General features: G+C 38.8%; 1 protein-coding gene across 1 annotated transcript in view; it reads right to left on the bottom strand.

Moving 5' to 3' along the window:
* Positions 1–17,656, bottom strand: part of LOC118393628 (protein kinase C-binding protein NELL1-like) — a 398,605-nt gene that overhangs the window by 227,382 nt on the left and 153,567 nt on the right. Inside the window, exons 10-11 of the mRNA XM_052461927.1 lie at positions 11,214–11,287; positions 96–195 (exon numbers count right to left, since the gene is read on the bottom strand). Coding sequence (XP_052317887.1) covers positions 96–195; positions 11,214–11,287 — 174 coding nt within the window. The remainder of the gene's footprint in view (positions 1–95; positions 196–11,213; positions 11,288–17,656) is intronic.

The following is a 17,656-nucleotide window of genomic DNA, read 5'->3' as shown; positions in this document are numbered from 1 at the left end:
AGCAGAAGATGATGGCTCAGCCAATGAGATACTGCAAGGGGAGAGGGAATGAGGGCTGAACCAATAGCAAGCAACTTTATATTTGAAGGACCAACCTTTGCAGATGTTACAGCACCTGTTGTCAGGTAGGATCTGTTCCTTGAGGGTGCAGTTGAGCTCTGGACAGTTCTCTGTCACTCTCACCATCATCCCGTTCTGCAAAACCAAATACACACATTGAAGCAAATAAATTCAATACAACTTTATTAACAATAAATTATAATTATCATTTTAGCGATAGGTTGTTTCCAATAATTACATGATGTCAACAAATGATTGACTTTCGTAGCATATGGAAAAGCACAGACGCAAAAGTTAAACAGACCCATTTTGAATATGACAAGGAGGTCAAAATATGTTTTTTTTTTCATATTAAATGTACAGTGTTATACTGTATGTAAGTTGGTTGTTTGAGTAAATTAATGTGCTTGCATCCTTGTAGCAGAAGGATAATTACATTTTAGACTGATCCTCAACACTTGCAAAAACAGAAACAAACTACAGAATACCCACAACATGAATGTAAATGCATAGAGACAGATTAAATGCATATACACAGATTCACAAAAAAAGGGAGAGAATGCAGACTCTCGCCCCTATAAAACGGTCTTCCTCATCCAGCAATGGGCTTTCGAAATAAATAGCTACAAATACAGTTACACGCCAATCTGTCTCAGTTTCCGCTCCTAAGGTCCCTGTGTGCCTCTCAAAGTGTGAGGCATTGCTTTGACCCCTTATATAACTCTCTCTTTCAAAGTTACTTCAAAGTCACCCCCTTCCAGGTGCGACACCAAATGGATTTATGTCCCAAATGGCACAATATTCCCTATATAGTGCACTACTTTTGACCAGAGCCCTATTGCCCCTGGTGAAAAGTAGTGTACAATTTTTTATATTTTATTGATTCCGGATCCCGATTAGATGCTGCAAAGGCAGCAGCTACTCTTCCTGTGGTCCAATCACAATTACATACAATAAAACAATACACAACACAACACACTATTACACACTACTCTACCATAACATACAGTATTTACAATACAAAATCAATAATACAGCAAAATAACAATATTAAAATGTATGTGCATGTGTGGAAGCATGTGTTTGAGAATGCAGTGTGTGTGCCTGTGTGTGTTTGTCTCATCACAGTCTGTGCTGTTCTGATTTTACTGCTTGACTGAGTTACATGATGTGGGCAATTGTCCTGGCTCGCAGTCAGAGTTCCAATTCATCCAAAAGGTGTTCAATGGGGTTGAGGTCAGAGCTCTGTGCAGGCCAGTCAAGTTCTTCCACACCGATCCCAACAAACATTTCTGTATGGACCTCACATTGTGTACAGGGGGCATTGTCATGTTGAAACAGGAAAGGGCCTTCCACAAACTGTTGCACAAAGATGGAAGCTGCCGAAAATGCAGTGTTTCTTTGTCAAACGGTTTTGTTATATTTCAGTCTTCTGAGATGTACAGTCGAAGTCGGACGTTTACATACACCATAGCCAAATACACCGTTTTTCACAATTCCTGACATTTAATCCTAGTAAAAATTCCATATCTTAGGTCAGTAAGGATCACCACTTTATTTTAAGGATGTGAAATGTCAGAACAATAGTAGAGAGAATGATTTTTCAGCTTTAATTTCTTTCATCACATTCTCAGTGGGTCAGAAGTTTACATACACTCAATTAGTATTTGGTATCATTGCCTTTAAATTGTTTAACTTAGGTCAAACGTTTCGGGTAGCCTTCTACAAGCTTCCCACAATGTTACATTTTCTATAGGATTGAGGTCAGGGCTTGTGATGGCCACTCCAATACCTTGACTTTGTTGTCCTTAAGCCATTTTGCCACAACTTTGGAAGTATGCTTGGAGTCATTGTCCATTTGGAGACCCATTTGCGACCAAGCTTTAACTTCCTGACTGATGTCTTGAGATCTTGCTTCAATATATCCACAACATTTTCCATGATCTTTGTCCCCATCTGCAAACCGTAGTCTGGCTTTTTTTTACGGCGGTTTTGGAGTAGTGGCTTCTTCCTTGGCTAGCAGCCTTTCAGGTTATGTCAATATAGAACTCGTTTTACTGTGGATATAGATACTTAAGTACCTGTTTCCTCAAGCATCGTCACAAGGTCCTTTGCTGTTGTTCTGGGATTGATTTGCACTTTTCGCACCAAAGCACGTTCATCTCTAGGAGACAGAAAGTGTCTCCTAGAACGTGTCTCCTTCCTGAGCGGTATGAAGGCTGCGTGGTTCCATGGTGTTCATACTTGCGTACTATTGTTTGTACAGATGAACGTGGTACCTTCAGACGTTTGGAAATTGCTCCCAAGGATGAACCAGACTCGAGGAGGTCTACAAGTTTGTTTTTCTGAGGTCTTGGCTGATTTCTTATGATTTTCTCATGATGTCAATCAAAGAGGCTTTGAGTTTTAAGGTAGGCCTTGAAATACATCCACAGGTATACCTCCAATTGACTCAAATTATGTCAATTAGCCTATCAGAAGCGTCTAAAGCCATGACATAATTTTCTGGAACTTTCTAAGCTGTTTAAAGGCACAGTCAACTTAGTGTATGTAAACTTCTGACCCACTGGAATTGTGATACAGTGAATTATAAGTGAAATAATCTGTCTGTTAACAATTGTTGGAACAGTTACTTGTGTCATGCACAAAGTAGATGTCCTAACCGACTTGCCAAAACTATAGTTTTCTAACAAGACATTGTGGAGTGGTTGAAAAATGAGTTTTAATGACTCCAACCTAAGTGTATGTAAACGTCCGACTTCAACTATATATAAAGTGTAATAATGGGATGCAAACACAAAATGTAATACATTTCAACTCTATATTTGACATAGTACAGGTGTCTCTTTTCTTAAGTCTGTAACCATGTGTGTGAGGTGTATACTTTTGATTCAAAGTAGATGTGTTTAAGACTACCAAGAAACACTCTGTGGAACCCTGATTTAGCCCACTGCTATAAAAGGTTATACAGCCACTACAAGCGTCACCTAACTTAAGCGACTAATAGTTACAAATCAATGGGAGTGATAGGGGCAACTTTTTAAATGTAATGTCCTAATTTCCCCTTTAAACTCTGTTTTTTGTCATTTGATAAAAGGAATTATGTAAACCTACAGTACCAGTCAAAAGTCGGGACCTACTCATTCAAGGACTTTTCTTTATTTGTGCTATTTTCTACATTGTAGAATAATAGTGAAGACATATGAAATAACACATATGGAATCATGTAGTAACCAAAAGAAGTGTTAAACAAATCAAAATCTATTTTATATTTTTGATTCTTCAAAGTAGACACCCTTTGCCTTGATGACAGCTTTGCACACTCTTGGCATTCTCTCAACCAGCTTAATGAGGAAGTCACCTGGAATACATTTAAATTAACATGGTGTTTCTTGATAAAGTTCATTTGTGGAATTTCTTTCCTCCCTAATGTGTTTGAGCCAATCAGTTGTGTTGTGACAAGGTAGAGGTGGTATACAGAAGATTGCCCTATTTGGTAAAAGACCAAGTCCATATTATGGCAAGAACAGCTCAAAAAAAGCAAAGAACATCCGAAACATTTCAAGAACTTTGAAAGTTTCATCAAGTGCCGTCGCAAAAACCATCAAGCACTATAATGACACTGGCTCTCATGAGGATCGCCACAGGAAGGGAAGACCCAGAATTACCTCTGCTGAAGAGGATAAGTTCATTAGTGTTAACTGCACCTCAGATTTCAGCCCAAATAATGCTTCACAGAGTTCAAGTAACAGACACATCTCAACATCAATTGTTCAGAGGAGACTGCATGAATCAGGGCTTCATGGTTGAATTGCTGCAAAGAAACCCCTACTAAAAGGACACTGTCATGTCTTTGGCTATCATTAATGTGATGACAATTATTTTATCAAATCGATTAACTATGTTAACTTACATGAGTAATTCAATTATCGTAGTAACAACTAACTCATCAGTAATTTTGGGGCACCATGATTAACCTTTTCACACGTGAGCTCCAAATGTTTCTTATGGTCGCCCCCAGCGGGAGTTGTTTTATGCACGTGCTGTCAGAATGCACTCAGTGTTCCAAAACGTGATTATTACGCAGGACAGTTAAACCCTTTACAATGAGGATCTGTGAAGTTATTTGGATTTTTACGAATTATCTTTGAAAGACAGGGTCCTGAAAAAAGGACATTTCTTTGTTTGCTGAGTTTATATATGTACATACATACACTACCGTTCAAAAGTTTGGGGTCACTTAGAAATGTCCTTGTTTTTGAAAGAAAAGCACATTATTTGTCCATTAAAATAACATTGGATTGATCAGAAATACATTGGAGACATTGTTAATGATGTAAATTACTATTGTAGCTGGAAACGGCGGATTTTGTTTTAATGGAAAATCTACATAAGCGTATAGCGGCCCACTATCAGCATCCATCGCTCTTGTGTTCCAATTAGCTAATCCGAGTTTATCATTTTAAAAGGCTAATTGATTATTAGAAAACCCTTTTGCAATTATGTTAGCACAGCTGAAAACTGTTGTGTTTATTAAAACTGGCGTTGTTTAGACTAGTTGAGTATCTGGAGCATCTGCAGTTGTGGGTTCGATTACAGGCTCAAAATGGCCAGAAACAAAGACCATTCTTCTGAAACTTGTCAGCCTATTCTCTTTCTGGGAAATGAAGGCAATTCCATGTAAGACATTTCCAAGAAACTAAAGATCTTGTTCAATGCTGTGTACTACACCCTTTACAGAACAGGACAAACTGGCTCTAACCAGAATAGAAAGAGGAGTGGGAGGCCCCGGTGCACAACTGAGCAAGAGGACAAGTACATTAGAGTGTCTAGTTTGAGATACAGATGCCCCATAAGTCCTCAACTGACAGCTTCATTAAATAGTACCCACAAAACACAAGTCTCAATGTCAACAGTGAAGAGGCGACGCCGGGATGCTGGCCTTGTAGACAGAGCTCCTCTGTCCATTGAATGTGTTATTTTGCCCATCTTACTCTTTTCTTGATGGCCAGTCTGACATATCATTTTTTCTTTGCAACTCTGCCTAGAAGGCCAGCATCCCGGAGTCGCCTCTTCACTGTGTACTGGTGTTTTGCGGGTACTATTTAATGAAGCTGCTAGTTAGATTAGGGTATGTCATTTTAGGCAAAAATAAATAAAAAGGGGCGGATCCTTTAAACACTGTTTCCCATGCTTGTTCAATGAACCACAAACAATTAATGAACATTCACCTGTGGAACGGTCGTTAAGACACTAACAGCTTACAGAAGGTGCGCAATTAAGGTCAAAGTTAAGAAAACTTAGGACACTAAAGAGGCCTTTCTACTGACTCTGAAAAACACCAAAAGAAAGATGCCCAAGGTCCCTGCTCACCTGTGTGAATATGCCCTAGGCATGCTGCAAGGAGGCATGAGGATGAGATGCACTGCAGTACTTAATGGCCACACCAGATACTGACTGTTACTTTTGATTTTGACCCCCTTTTGTTCAGGGATTCAATTTCTGTTAGTCACATCTCTGTGGAACTTGTTCAGTTTATACCTCAGTTGTTTATGTTAATACAAATATTTACACGTTAAGTTGCTGAAAATAAACGCAGTTGACATTCAGAGGAAGTTTTTTGTTGTTGTTGCTGAGTTCATGTATGTATGGAGTATAACGTTGTTTACAGTTTTATTCACATTTTCAATGACTGGTGAAAATAATGCATTACAATTATTGCATATATTGTGTGATGTGATGTGTGTAAAATACTTTTTTTGAAGGCTGTACTGATTATAATGAGCTAAGCTATTTGCCAGCTGCAGTTGCTTGAGAAAGTCTTCACCCCTCTTGGCATTTTTCCTATTTTGTTGCCTTACAACCGGGAATTAAAACAGATTTTTTGGGGGGGTTGTATCATTTGATTTACACAACATGCCTACCAATTTGAAGATGGAAAATATATATATATTTTTTTGTTAAACAAAAAAACAGAAATCTTGAGCGTGCATAACTATTCACCCCTCAATGTCAATAGTTTGTAGAACCACATTTGCAGCAATTACAGCTGCAAGTCTTTTGGGGTATGTCTCTATAAGCTTGGCATATCTAACCACTGAGATTTTTGCCCATTCTTTAAGGCAAAACTGCTCCAGCTCCTTCAAGTAGGATGGGTTCCGCTGGTGTACTGCAATCTTTAAGTCATACCACAGATTCTAAATTGGATTGAAGTCTGGGGTTTGACCAGGCCATTCCAAGACATTTAAATGTTTTCTTCTTAAAACACAAGTGTTGCTTTAGAAGTATGCTTAGGGTCATTGTCCTACTGGAAGGTGAACCCCTGTCCCAGTCTCAAATCTCTGGTAGACTACAACAGGTTTCCATCAATAATTTCACTGTATTTAGCGCCATCCCTCATTCCTTCAATTCTGACCAGTTTTCCAGTCCCTGCCGATGAAAAATATTGTGATGGAAGGTGTTGGGTTTGTGCCAGACATAGCGTTTTCCTTGAGGGCCAAAAAGCTAAATGTTAGTCTCGTCTGACCAGAGTACCTTCTTCCATATGTCTTCCATATGTTTGGGGAGTCTCCCACATGCCTTTTTGTGACCACTCTTTGTTCAAAGTTTCTGATATTTTTTTATAACTCAACCCTGATCTGTACTTCTCCACAACTTTGTCCTTGACCTGTTTGAAGAGCTCCTTGGTCTTCATGGTGCCGCTTGCTTGGTGGTGCCCCTTGCTTAGTGGTGTTGCAGACTCTGGGGCCTTTTAGAACATATATTGAGATCATGTGACACTTAAATTGCACACAGGTGGACTTGCACTAATTGTGTGACTTCTGAAGGTAATTGGTTGCACAAGATCTTATTTAGGGGCTTCATAGCAAAAGGAGTGAATACACATGCACACACCACTTTTCAGTTGTTTTTTTGTGTGATTTTTTAAATTTCACTTCACCAATTTGGAATATTTTGTGTATGTCCATTGCATGAAATCCAAATAAATATCCATTTAAATTACAGGTTGTAACGCAACAAAATAGGAAAACACCAAGGGGGATGAACACTTTTGCAAGTCACTGTATGTGTGACGCCATGCTTGTTGACATTATATAATGCATTCTGGGTGTCACATAAACTGCCAGACCAAATATGTTATAATGAGGTGAAGGAATGGTTCACTCATCTTTCGGGTAAATTTCCGGAAGTGAATGAAGAGAAGTGGATGATCGTAGATGACACAACCCCTTCAACATGCATACTATAAACAGACCAAACTCATATTTTCTCCTCTTATTATCTTTGGATGATGTGACAAAATAAGAATGGCGGCGTGCACAAACGACCCATCGTCGGATTACTTTCGATTTCTAGAAAGTGTTTTACTCAATTATTTTTATCAATGGTGAGCTCACCCGTGATATGAACTATTAAAAATAGTAATTTCTATTAGCTAATTAATATTGTAGTTTCTGTCAGCCGAGAGTTATAAAAATATGACCGCTTGTGTTATGTCAATCTTTCCTCCGTTAGCGCTAGGACAAATGTAGCCTACATTTTTCCTGTTTGGATGATTGTGTTATCCTGTAGCAACTTCTGTGAATGTCTAAACATTGCATCCAAAAATAAACTGCTCACATTCTGGACATAACTTTGTAAGGACTGTGTTTGTGCAAATGTTTCTGAAAAAACAGTCAGGCCAGCTCAAATGCTGATTGTTGTGTCATTCGAAACTAGACGTTCTAAATGCGTGTTCTAATCACACTGGTTTGATCATACGCTACAGGTACAACTGTAAAATGATCACCCCTGTGTGTTGGTACATGTGAAAAGGTTCATGAGTTACCGTTTTCTGAATGATCTCTATAGATAGAAATATCTCTTACATTTCAGTCATCAATCAGTCATTAATTAATTATATTCTACCAGTCTCCTTCTGAGTGTTGCAAAATCCTTGGATGTCTGCACGAACCCTAGCATAAATGATGAATCAGCGATACACAAATTAGAATATTTATTTATTTACTAGCTAACTAAATAATCACACAGAATTACACAAACAATATAGTTATTTGGTACTAACACAATGCGATTCAAATCCCTTGTGGACTAAACTCGATATGACGGCTTGGTAGACAATGAAAAGGTGTGGAGACAGATAAAGAGCGGAAAAGACAGAATGGACCCACTACATAGATACAGCTGAGAACTATGCTCATGGAAATGTGAATACTTGTCACACCCTGACCATAGAAAGCTGTTTATTCTCTATGTTGGTTGGGGTGTGATAGTGACTAGGGTGGGCCATCTAGGTGATTTGTTTGTCTATGTTGGCCTGGTATGGTTCCCAATCAGAGACAGCTGTTTATCGTTGTCTCTGATTGGTGATCATATTTAGGCAGCCATTTCCTCATTTGTGATTTGTGGGATCTTGACTATGTTTAGTTGCCTTGTAGCACTGTTAGCTTCACGTTTCGTTTGTGCTTTATTGTTTTGCTTGGTGAGTTTCGATTTATTAAAATAGACGTACCAATGGTCATTTGCTAGGCAAATGTTCTAGGCAAATGTTCTAGGCAAATGTTCTTTAGAATGGATCCTTCTGAGTACCTCCCTGTGGTTCTCGGTCGAGGTTAATAGACTAAAGTACTTAAACAGCTGTAGACTGAATTTTCCTGTGTAGTCTTCCTCTTCACTCGAGAAAGTTTCAGAGTGTTTCAAAGTTTCTTAATCATTCATCACGCCCGGTTCACACCGTCACCCTGCTTGGTCTTCAGTTTTAAACCATTTCTCAGCCATGTAGCCACCGCTTCACGCTGTTTGGTCTATATTTAAATTGCCAACCATTCCAACAAGAAGCCACAGCTCCATGTTTTCTGGTCTTTAGTTTTGTAGATTTCTTAACTATTCGTGCGTCCTCTGGTCTATATAAATGTTGTCACGAGTCCTAATTAAGAACTCGGGGAAAAGGGGAGTTCCCTCCCTTTGTCTTAATGTCTGTGCTCACGTGGGCATGGCCACTGACTTACTAAATACTAAATACTAAAATATAGATTTAATTTAGAAGGCCAACATCACATTACATCTTCTCACAAATAGTTTCATGTTTAATCATATCAGTTCCCCAACATTTGGATGTGAATCTTATCACTGGCAAATACACACATTCAGAGATACAGTTATGTTGTTCTACTGTCCTTAGTTACATCACCAATTAGTAATGAATTCGACAGGATTATTCTTTAAGTATCCATGGACCATTCCAACTGTTTGGAATCTCCTTGTAACAAAATGGTTTCTTTCCCCTCAATACTACCAAGCGCAAAGTTTCTACACAATATTTACAACTGGTCATAAAACTGGTGGGGGAGAGGGAGAGTGGATCTGGTGCCTATGATCCTCACCCAAACAGGGCAAGTCATGACAACACCAATGAGAAGAAGAGACTTGCTTGAGCCAAGAAACACGAGCAATGGACATTAGAGAAATTTGAGATTTTTGGTTCGGCGCGTCTTTGTGAGACACAGAGTAGAAAAACAGATGATCTCTGCATGTTTGGTTCCCACCATGAAGCACTTGAGGAGGAGGTGTGATGGTTTGGGGTTGCTTTGATGGTGACACTGTCTGTGATTTATTTAGAATTCAAGGCACACTTAACCAGCATGGCTACCACAGCATTCTGCAGCGATACGCCATCCTTTCTGGTTTGAGCTTAGTGGGACTATCATTTGTTTTTCAACAGGACAATGACTCAAAACATACCGCCAGGCAGTGGAAGGGCTATTTGACCAAGAAGGAGAGTGATGGAGTGCTGCATCAGATGACCAGGCCTCCACAATCACCCGACCTCAACCCAATTTAGATGGTTTGGGATGAGTTGGACCGCAGCGTGAAGAAAAAGCAGCCAACAAGTACTAAATATATGTGGGAGATCCTTCTAGACTTTTTGAAAAGCATTCCTCGTGAAGCTGGTTGAGAGAATGCCAAGAGTGTGCAAAGCTGTCATAAAGGCAAAGCGTGGCTACTTTGAAGAGATTTGCTTAGCACTTTTTTGGTTACTACATGATTCTATATGTGTTATTTCATAGTTTTGATGTCTTCACTATTATTCTACAATGTAGAAAATAGTACAAATAAAGAAAAACCCTTGAATGAGTAGGTGTGTCCAAACTTTTGTCATTGAACTGGGCAGTTCTCCACTTTAACAACCATGGTGGCAGATGATTGAGACTGTAATCTCTGTCTGAAGGAAAGCTACCTACAGAGCACTGAATACCACTGTAAAGTCTAAAGGGGGCCTTAAAACCCTTTGCCTGTCTGCCTGGCTCGTCTCTTTGTAACCAATTACACCAGTAAAACACACTTTCCCTCTTAAAAGTGCCTTTTAAGATAAATTGCAGCACATAGAGAAGAGGGTTCTTTTTTCCCTCAGCGGAATAATGACTTTAATTATAGTCTACCACAATGCAACACGGTCTCTGTGCTGCATGCACCTTAAATGTAATATTCGACCCAAATGGCAATGTATTCCCAATAGTTCACTACTTTTGACCAGGGCCCATAGGATCCTATAGAGGGATCGTATTGGGAGTCAGCCCTGCTCCTTAGATTTCCCCCTCAGTCACTTTAAACAGCCCTTTGTTTCTATGTTCATAAATTACTCCCAATTACCCTCATATCTCACCCATGGATGAGAAATAAAAACAGAAAGATTGAACAAATTGTGTCTGGGCTCTGAGAACTAATACATTCAGTTGGATAACTAAATAACACAGAAATCAATCTACAGAACTGAGTTGTACAACTTTCTTGTCACGATACTAGTATCACAATAATATGATACTCAACTTTTCATGGCAAGAAGGAAAACACGAAGCACATTCAACTCTTTGAAAACCTGCTTCATGTAAATATTTTGTGTGTAACAGCTTTGAATATATACAAATGTGACTCTGGGTTACTTGTATTGTTGTTTGTGTTTTTGTTTCCAACATTAGGACCGTTTTCCTCAATAGATGAAGTCTGCTTCATGTTTTGTATCCTTGCCATGACTATCATGATTCTTCATAGTACTTCTGTGTATCACGATACTTCACAATAGTTCTGAGTATCAAAATAATCATATCGTGACGACCCTAATGCTCTTAGTCAGGGAGGGACGGATCTGTTGTTACCTTGCATTCTGTGCACCTCTTCGTTAGCAGACGCTGGCCCTCTGACAAAGTCTGGGCCATATAGGTGCATTTTGCTGTGGGGACAAAGGAAAAGTACATTATCATTAGTGATATGTGAGTATATATTATGGTATGCCATGACTCTCCTGGTGTGGGGGCAGTTTTGACACCTTAACACTGTCATAAATTAGGCATCAGGGGAATCTCCCTCTTGCTCTTCAGTATTGGTGAAGGAAAGTCCCTTTGTCTACAGAAGACTTTTGCCACAAACTATAACGTCCAAAAATATATTAAGATATGAATGTTAACTTCTTTGAGACTGGGGGGCAGTATTGAGCAGCTTGGATGAATAAGGTGCCCAGAGTAAACTGCCTGCCACTCAGGCCCAAAAGCTAGAATGTGCATATAATTAGTAGATTTGGATAGAAACACTCTACTCAGTCCCAGTTGCTAATATATGCATATTATTAGTATATCTGGATAGAAAACACTCTGAAGTTTTGAAAACTGTTTGAATGATGTCTGTGAGTATAGCAGAACTCATATGGCAGGCAAAAAATCCAACCAGGAAGTGGGAAATCTGAGGTTTGTAGGTTTGTAGGTTTTCAATTGATTGCCTATCCAATATACAGTGTCTATGGGGTCATGTACTATGTACTCCCTAAGGCTTCCACTGGATGTCAACATTCTTTAGAACATTGTTTCAGGCTTCTACTGTGAATGGGGAGCGAATAAGAGCTGTTTGAACCAGGGGTCTGGCAGAATGCCATGAGCTAAGTCACGAGCGGCCGTGAGAGCAAGCTCCGTTCCTTTTCAAAGACCAACCGGAATTGTCCGGTTGGAATATTATTGAAGATGTATGATAAAAACATCCTAAAGATTGATTCTATTCATCGTTTGACATGATTCTACGAACTGTAATGGAACTGTTTTGACTTCTCGTCTGAACTAAGTGCCTGTGAACAAAAAGGAGATATGTGGACATAAATGATGGACTTTATCGGAACTGGGATTCCCGGGAGTGCATTCCGATGAAGATCATCAAAGGTAAGGGAATATTTATAATGCTATTTCTGAGTTTTGTGACACCTCTCCTTGGTTGAAAAATGGCTGTATGTTTTTCTGTGACAAGGTGCTGACCTAACATAATCACATGGTCTGTTTTTACCGTAAAACGTTTTTGAAATCTGACACAGCGGTTGCATTAACCTGTTACTCCTACCCCCTACTTTTTCGAACATTCTGTTAAAAATCGCCAAACATTTCAGCGCCCTGCTACTCATGCCAGGAATATAGTATATGCATATGATTAGTATGTGTGGATAGAAAACACTCAGACGTTTATAAAACTGGTTAAATCACGGCTGTGACTATAACAGAACGTGCGTTTCATCGAAAAGCGCAGGAAAATCTGATCACTGAAAATGGGAAAATATATCCATGCGCCACATTGTTGAATGTGAACCACATTAAATGGGGCCGAGGTTGCAATACCTACAGCTTCCACACGATGTCAACAGTCTTGTCATTTGCCTACGATTTGTTTCTTGGTCAAACGGACACAAGGTAGCGCCTTTCTTCCGGTCTCCGACCGGATATTTTGGTTGAGATTTACCCGGACATTATTTCCAGACGTACAGCTATAGAATATACATCGCCTCGTGATCAATTTGATCGCTTATTAACGTTTACTAATACCTAAAGTTGCATTACAAAAGTGTTTCGAAGTGTTTTGTGAAAGTTTATCGTCAACTTTTTTTATTTAAAAAAATGACGTTACGTTATAAAACGCTATTTTTTTCCTTGATCACAGTCTTCATAGATCGATATCTAGGCTATATATGGACCGATTTAATCGGAAAAAAAGACCCAATAGTGATGTTTATGGGACATCTAGGAGTGCCAACAAATAAGATGGTCAAAGGTAATGAATGTTTTATATTTTATTTGTGCGTTTTGTGTAGCGCCGACTATGCTAATTATTTTGTTTACGTCCCCTGCGGGTCTTTTGGGGTGTTACATGCTATCAGATAATAGCTTCTCATGCTTTCGCCGAAAAGCATTTTAAAAATCTGACTTGTTGCCTGGATTCACAACGAGTGTAGCTTTAATTCAGTACCCTGCATGTGTATTTTAATGAACGCTTGAGTTTTAACGAGTGCTATTAGCATTTAGCATAGTGCATTTGCATTTTCAGATGTCTAGATGGGACGCCTGCGTGTCGGGTAGGAGCAAGAGGTTAAGGAGAAGTTTATCGTTAATTGTGTGTTAATTTCATCAATGTTTATGATGAGTATTTCTGTCATTTGATGTGGCTCTCTGCACTTTCACCGGATGTTTGTTTGAGTCACTGCATTTCTGAACATAACGCGCCAGGTTTTTGGACATAAAGATGAACTTATCGAACAAAACAAACATTTATTGTCTAACATGGAGTCCTGGGAGTGCCATCCGGTGAAGATCATCTAAGGTTAGTGATTCATTTTAATGCTATTTCTGTCTGTTGTGACACCTCTCCTTCTTTGGAAAATGGCTGTATGTTTTTCTGTGGCTAGGCGCTGACCTAACATAATCGCAACGTGTGCTTTCGCCGTGAAGCCTTTTTGAAATCAGACACTGTGGCTGGATTAATGAGAAGTTTCTTTAAAATTGTGTATAATACTTGTATGTTTGAGGAATATTAATTATGAGATTTCTGTTGTTTTGAATTTGGCACCCTGCAATTTCACTGGCTGTTGGCGAGGGACGCTAGCGTCCCACATATCCTAGAGAAGTTAAGGTATGGTCAGTGGGGATCTAAAGAATAATCATTTCACATTTGTTTATTATTTTGTGATGTCATTAAGAATGGTATCAAGAAAATACTGTAACTCGGAAAGAGTACACATTCTATATGTCAAGTTTACATCCAAATGTTGTAGAAAATCGAGAGAATATTTTTATTAAGATATTAACGTGATTTTAGTTTTCTAATGAGATCATTGTTTTTCATATAAACTGTGCACAGTGATTAGACATGCCCCGAATTAGGTCAGAGAGCTTGTCAGCATGATAGACCTGCCTTTTTGACAGTAGTGCTTAAAAGGACTGGCTAAAACTTAACACATCAGACTAAAACATTGCTGGATTGCTACTGGTGTGTAAAGAGATTGGGAGCAGATCCATGAATAATTCATTTACACCAGTAAAGCATGGAGTGTTAGCTACATGTTGGAAATGGTTAGAACTTAGTCTCAACACGAGGTGAAGAAGATAACCTCACCTACCAGACCAGAAACAATGCCAATCTGCAGCTACGCATGTAAAGTGATTTGGAACTTTGACTATCTACCCAAGGAAAGAAGGAGAGAATCCCATCTTAGTCAAGCATCTGAGTATCTCATCTGAAAACACTTCACAACAAGCCAGGACAACTAAGAAGGAGGACATTGTGATCTCTGGTGGACAACCAGATCCTTAAACCTATCGACCCCTTCCCATAGAAGGATTGATTGGTTTCAACAGAGACAGACGACGAACAAAGACATCCACATGTAAATATATGCATTACTTCTTATCCCAAAATGGGTGATGGTTCATGGGCAAAGTAAATGGTTACTGGGAGCATAGTTTAAAATGTACAATAAGTATTCACTTTGTCCCTTAGTGTCACGTTCTGACCATCATTCGTGTGTGTTTTCCTTGTTTTAGTGTTGGTCAGGACGTGAGCTGGGTGGGCATTCTATGTTGTGTGTCTGGTTTGTCTATTTCTATGTTTGGCCTGATAAGGTTGTCAATCAGAGGCAGGTGTTAGTCATTGTCTCTGATTGGGAACCATATTTAGGTAGCCTGTTTTGTGTTGGGTTTTGTGGGTGATTGTTCCTGTCTTTGTGTTTGTGGCACCAGATAGGACTGTTTTGGTTTTTTCACGTGTCTTGTTTTGTAGATTGTTGTACTTTCATCTTTCTTAAAGATGCACAAAACTAACCACGCTGCATTTTGGTCCGCCTCTCTTTCCCCAGAAGAAAACCATTACACTTAGTCTCTATCTCTCTCTCTCTCTCTTAACACCTCTCCATCTAACCTTTTGTTGTAACAAGCCATCATATCTTGTCAGTCCACAAGGGATGTTTGTCTCATGTGAGTGTGTATGTGTATTCTGTGTTATTATTTAGTTGGTTAGTAAATAAATAATTAAACCATTTTGTGTATTACTGAATAATCAGCAAATATTGGGTCATGACTGTTCAGAATGAGAACTGACATGAGGTAATGATTAATAAGTTACTGTTATCGATATATTTATATCTTCTAGAGTTTAATTCGGGAGATGGTAACTCGTTAAACAACTTCTTCCATGGTGCCCCAAATTCCTAATGCGTTAATTGTTACGTGATTAATTTAATCGGGTTAGAATTAATCATAGTTAGTGGATTGAATAAATAAGTCATCACATTAATGAAAGTCACGACATATTGGAGCCCCCCGTACAAGGAATCTAAGACAAAAGTAGGCCTTGCTGTTGAATTCAGTCTATATGAATTGTGTATCAGATTACGTTATACACCATCAGAGCTGTAGCAGGATTAGTTGTTGGGTGTGTGTTTTTCCATTTGAACAAGATACTAGAAATATTCCTCTCCGGTCTTGCATACTGAGTAAGGATCAGTGGAGGATGAATTACGGTATTACATTTCTAGGTTTAGGACATACGGGCCAGCCTATGATGGAAATATAATAATATTTGTTTGGCCAAAGCAAAATAATCTCTCTGTCTGTCTCTCGCGTTTCAGGAGCGTGAGTAGACCACAGCAAGTATTTCTTTGTTATCACGTGTTCCGGTAACATCACTGGAAAAAACACCTATTAAGTTGAACACGAGACATCGTTAGTAAACCCTGTTCCCGAATTGAAAGAGACCTGTTGTGCTTGAAAGTAACATTCTTGTGGATAATGGCTAGTTCTGCATTCAATGCTAAGCTAACAAAGAAAGAGCAGCCATTCTCCTTAGTTCACGGTAAAATCCCGCCTTCACAGGATTCCCGTGTGATTTCAGCTTTCAGGGCGACACCCTGTGTCTTGGGCAATGGAAGTCCCGCCTCTGCTGAAATCCCTTGTGAGTTCAACTTTCAGGGGCAAGTGACCCCTTGTGGTAAAAAAAATTGTCTTCTCACATTTGTAAACACTAGTTGCACTTATGATATCCAGCCAATCTCAACTGATTTGATATTGATGTCTCATTTAATTTAACAAGGAAGTTCAATTACCAAACAATCCTTTTACCAGGTTGATCATTTAGATAAGGACCATTAATTTGTTCCAACAAATGAGACATTTTAAACATTTCCACTTTAACTTAGATAAAGTGATGCTTTCAGGTTAATTAAAGTTTAATACCCGTGTTGTTTCAACTTTCATCGGTAAGTGACCCCTTGTGGTGAAAAATTGCCATAATTACTTTGAAAAAAAAGCCATTGTGAGGCCCAATGTCTTCTCACATTTGTTACAACTGGTTACACTTTAATAATATCCAACCAATCTCAACTGATTGTATATTATTGTCTCATTCGATTTAACAAGGAAGTTAAATTGCCAAACAAACATTTTACGAGGTTGATCATTTGGATAAAGACCAAATAAATTTATTCCACCCAATGATACATATACGTGTCAATCTTAACCTAGATACAGCGACGCTTTCAGGTTAATACAATTTGAATTCCCAGAAAACCTGGGAATTCTGGGAAAGTTACTGGAATTTTGTAACCTTATCTGATATACTAATTCGTAAGGAATATGTGACATTCAGATGATATTTATTGTTCAGATGATTCACTGTCTTTCCGTGGTAATTCACAGTGCAAAGGGTACTGAAATACAAAAAAAGTGTTTGAGGTTCAAATGTCCTACATTTTTAATTCTGTGGAGGGAAAAAAAGGCAAATGTGAGTGAGTGAAGTTGGGGTTAAAATAAACATCCCATTAAGAATGCAAGAGATGAGACATTTCTGCATATCCCTTAAGCAAATGAACATAAATAGAGAGTGAGGCAGTTTGTGTCTACTAGCCCAGTTGATTGTGTTCAGTATCACAGTAGCCCTGCAATCTTAGAAATAAAGGTACGATATTGGTCCCTGGGGTACAATCATCACACTCACTCTCAACATACACATAAGGAACATTCCTGTTTCCCTGGGTACAAACATATTTTGTGTACCCTCAATTATTGATCGTACTGATCTGTACCTTTGTTTATCAGAAAAGCAATGTATTGAGAAAAGGTAAATATGTGTACCCACCATAAGGTACACTGATCAATTATTGCCACATAAAAGGAACTAATGGCTTTGTTACTGGTACCCTAGAAAGGCTAATCTGTGCCATAATCATTATCATATTTCCCAGCATGCTAAAACAGGTCGGTTGGTTGAGATGGTTGTCCTTCTGGAAGGTTCTCCCATTTCC

The sequence above is a fragment of the Oncorhynchus keta genome, chromosome 14 (assembly GCF_023373465.1).
Source record: "Oncorhynchus keta strain PuntledgeMale-10-30-2019 chromosome 14, Oket_V2, whole genome shotgun sequence".
NCBI lineage: Eukaryota > Metazoa > Chordata > Actinopteri > Salmoniformes > Salmonidae > Oncorhynchus > Oncorhynchus keta.
This window is presented reverse-complemented; position numbering and strand designations above follow the sequence as displayed.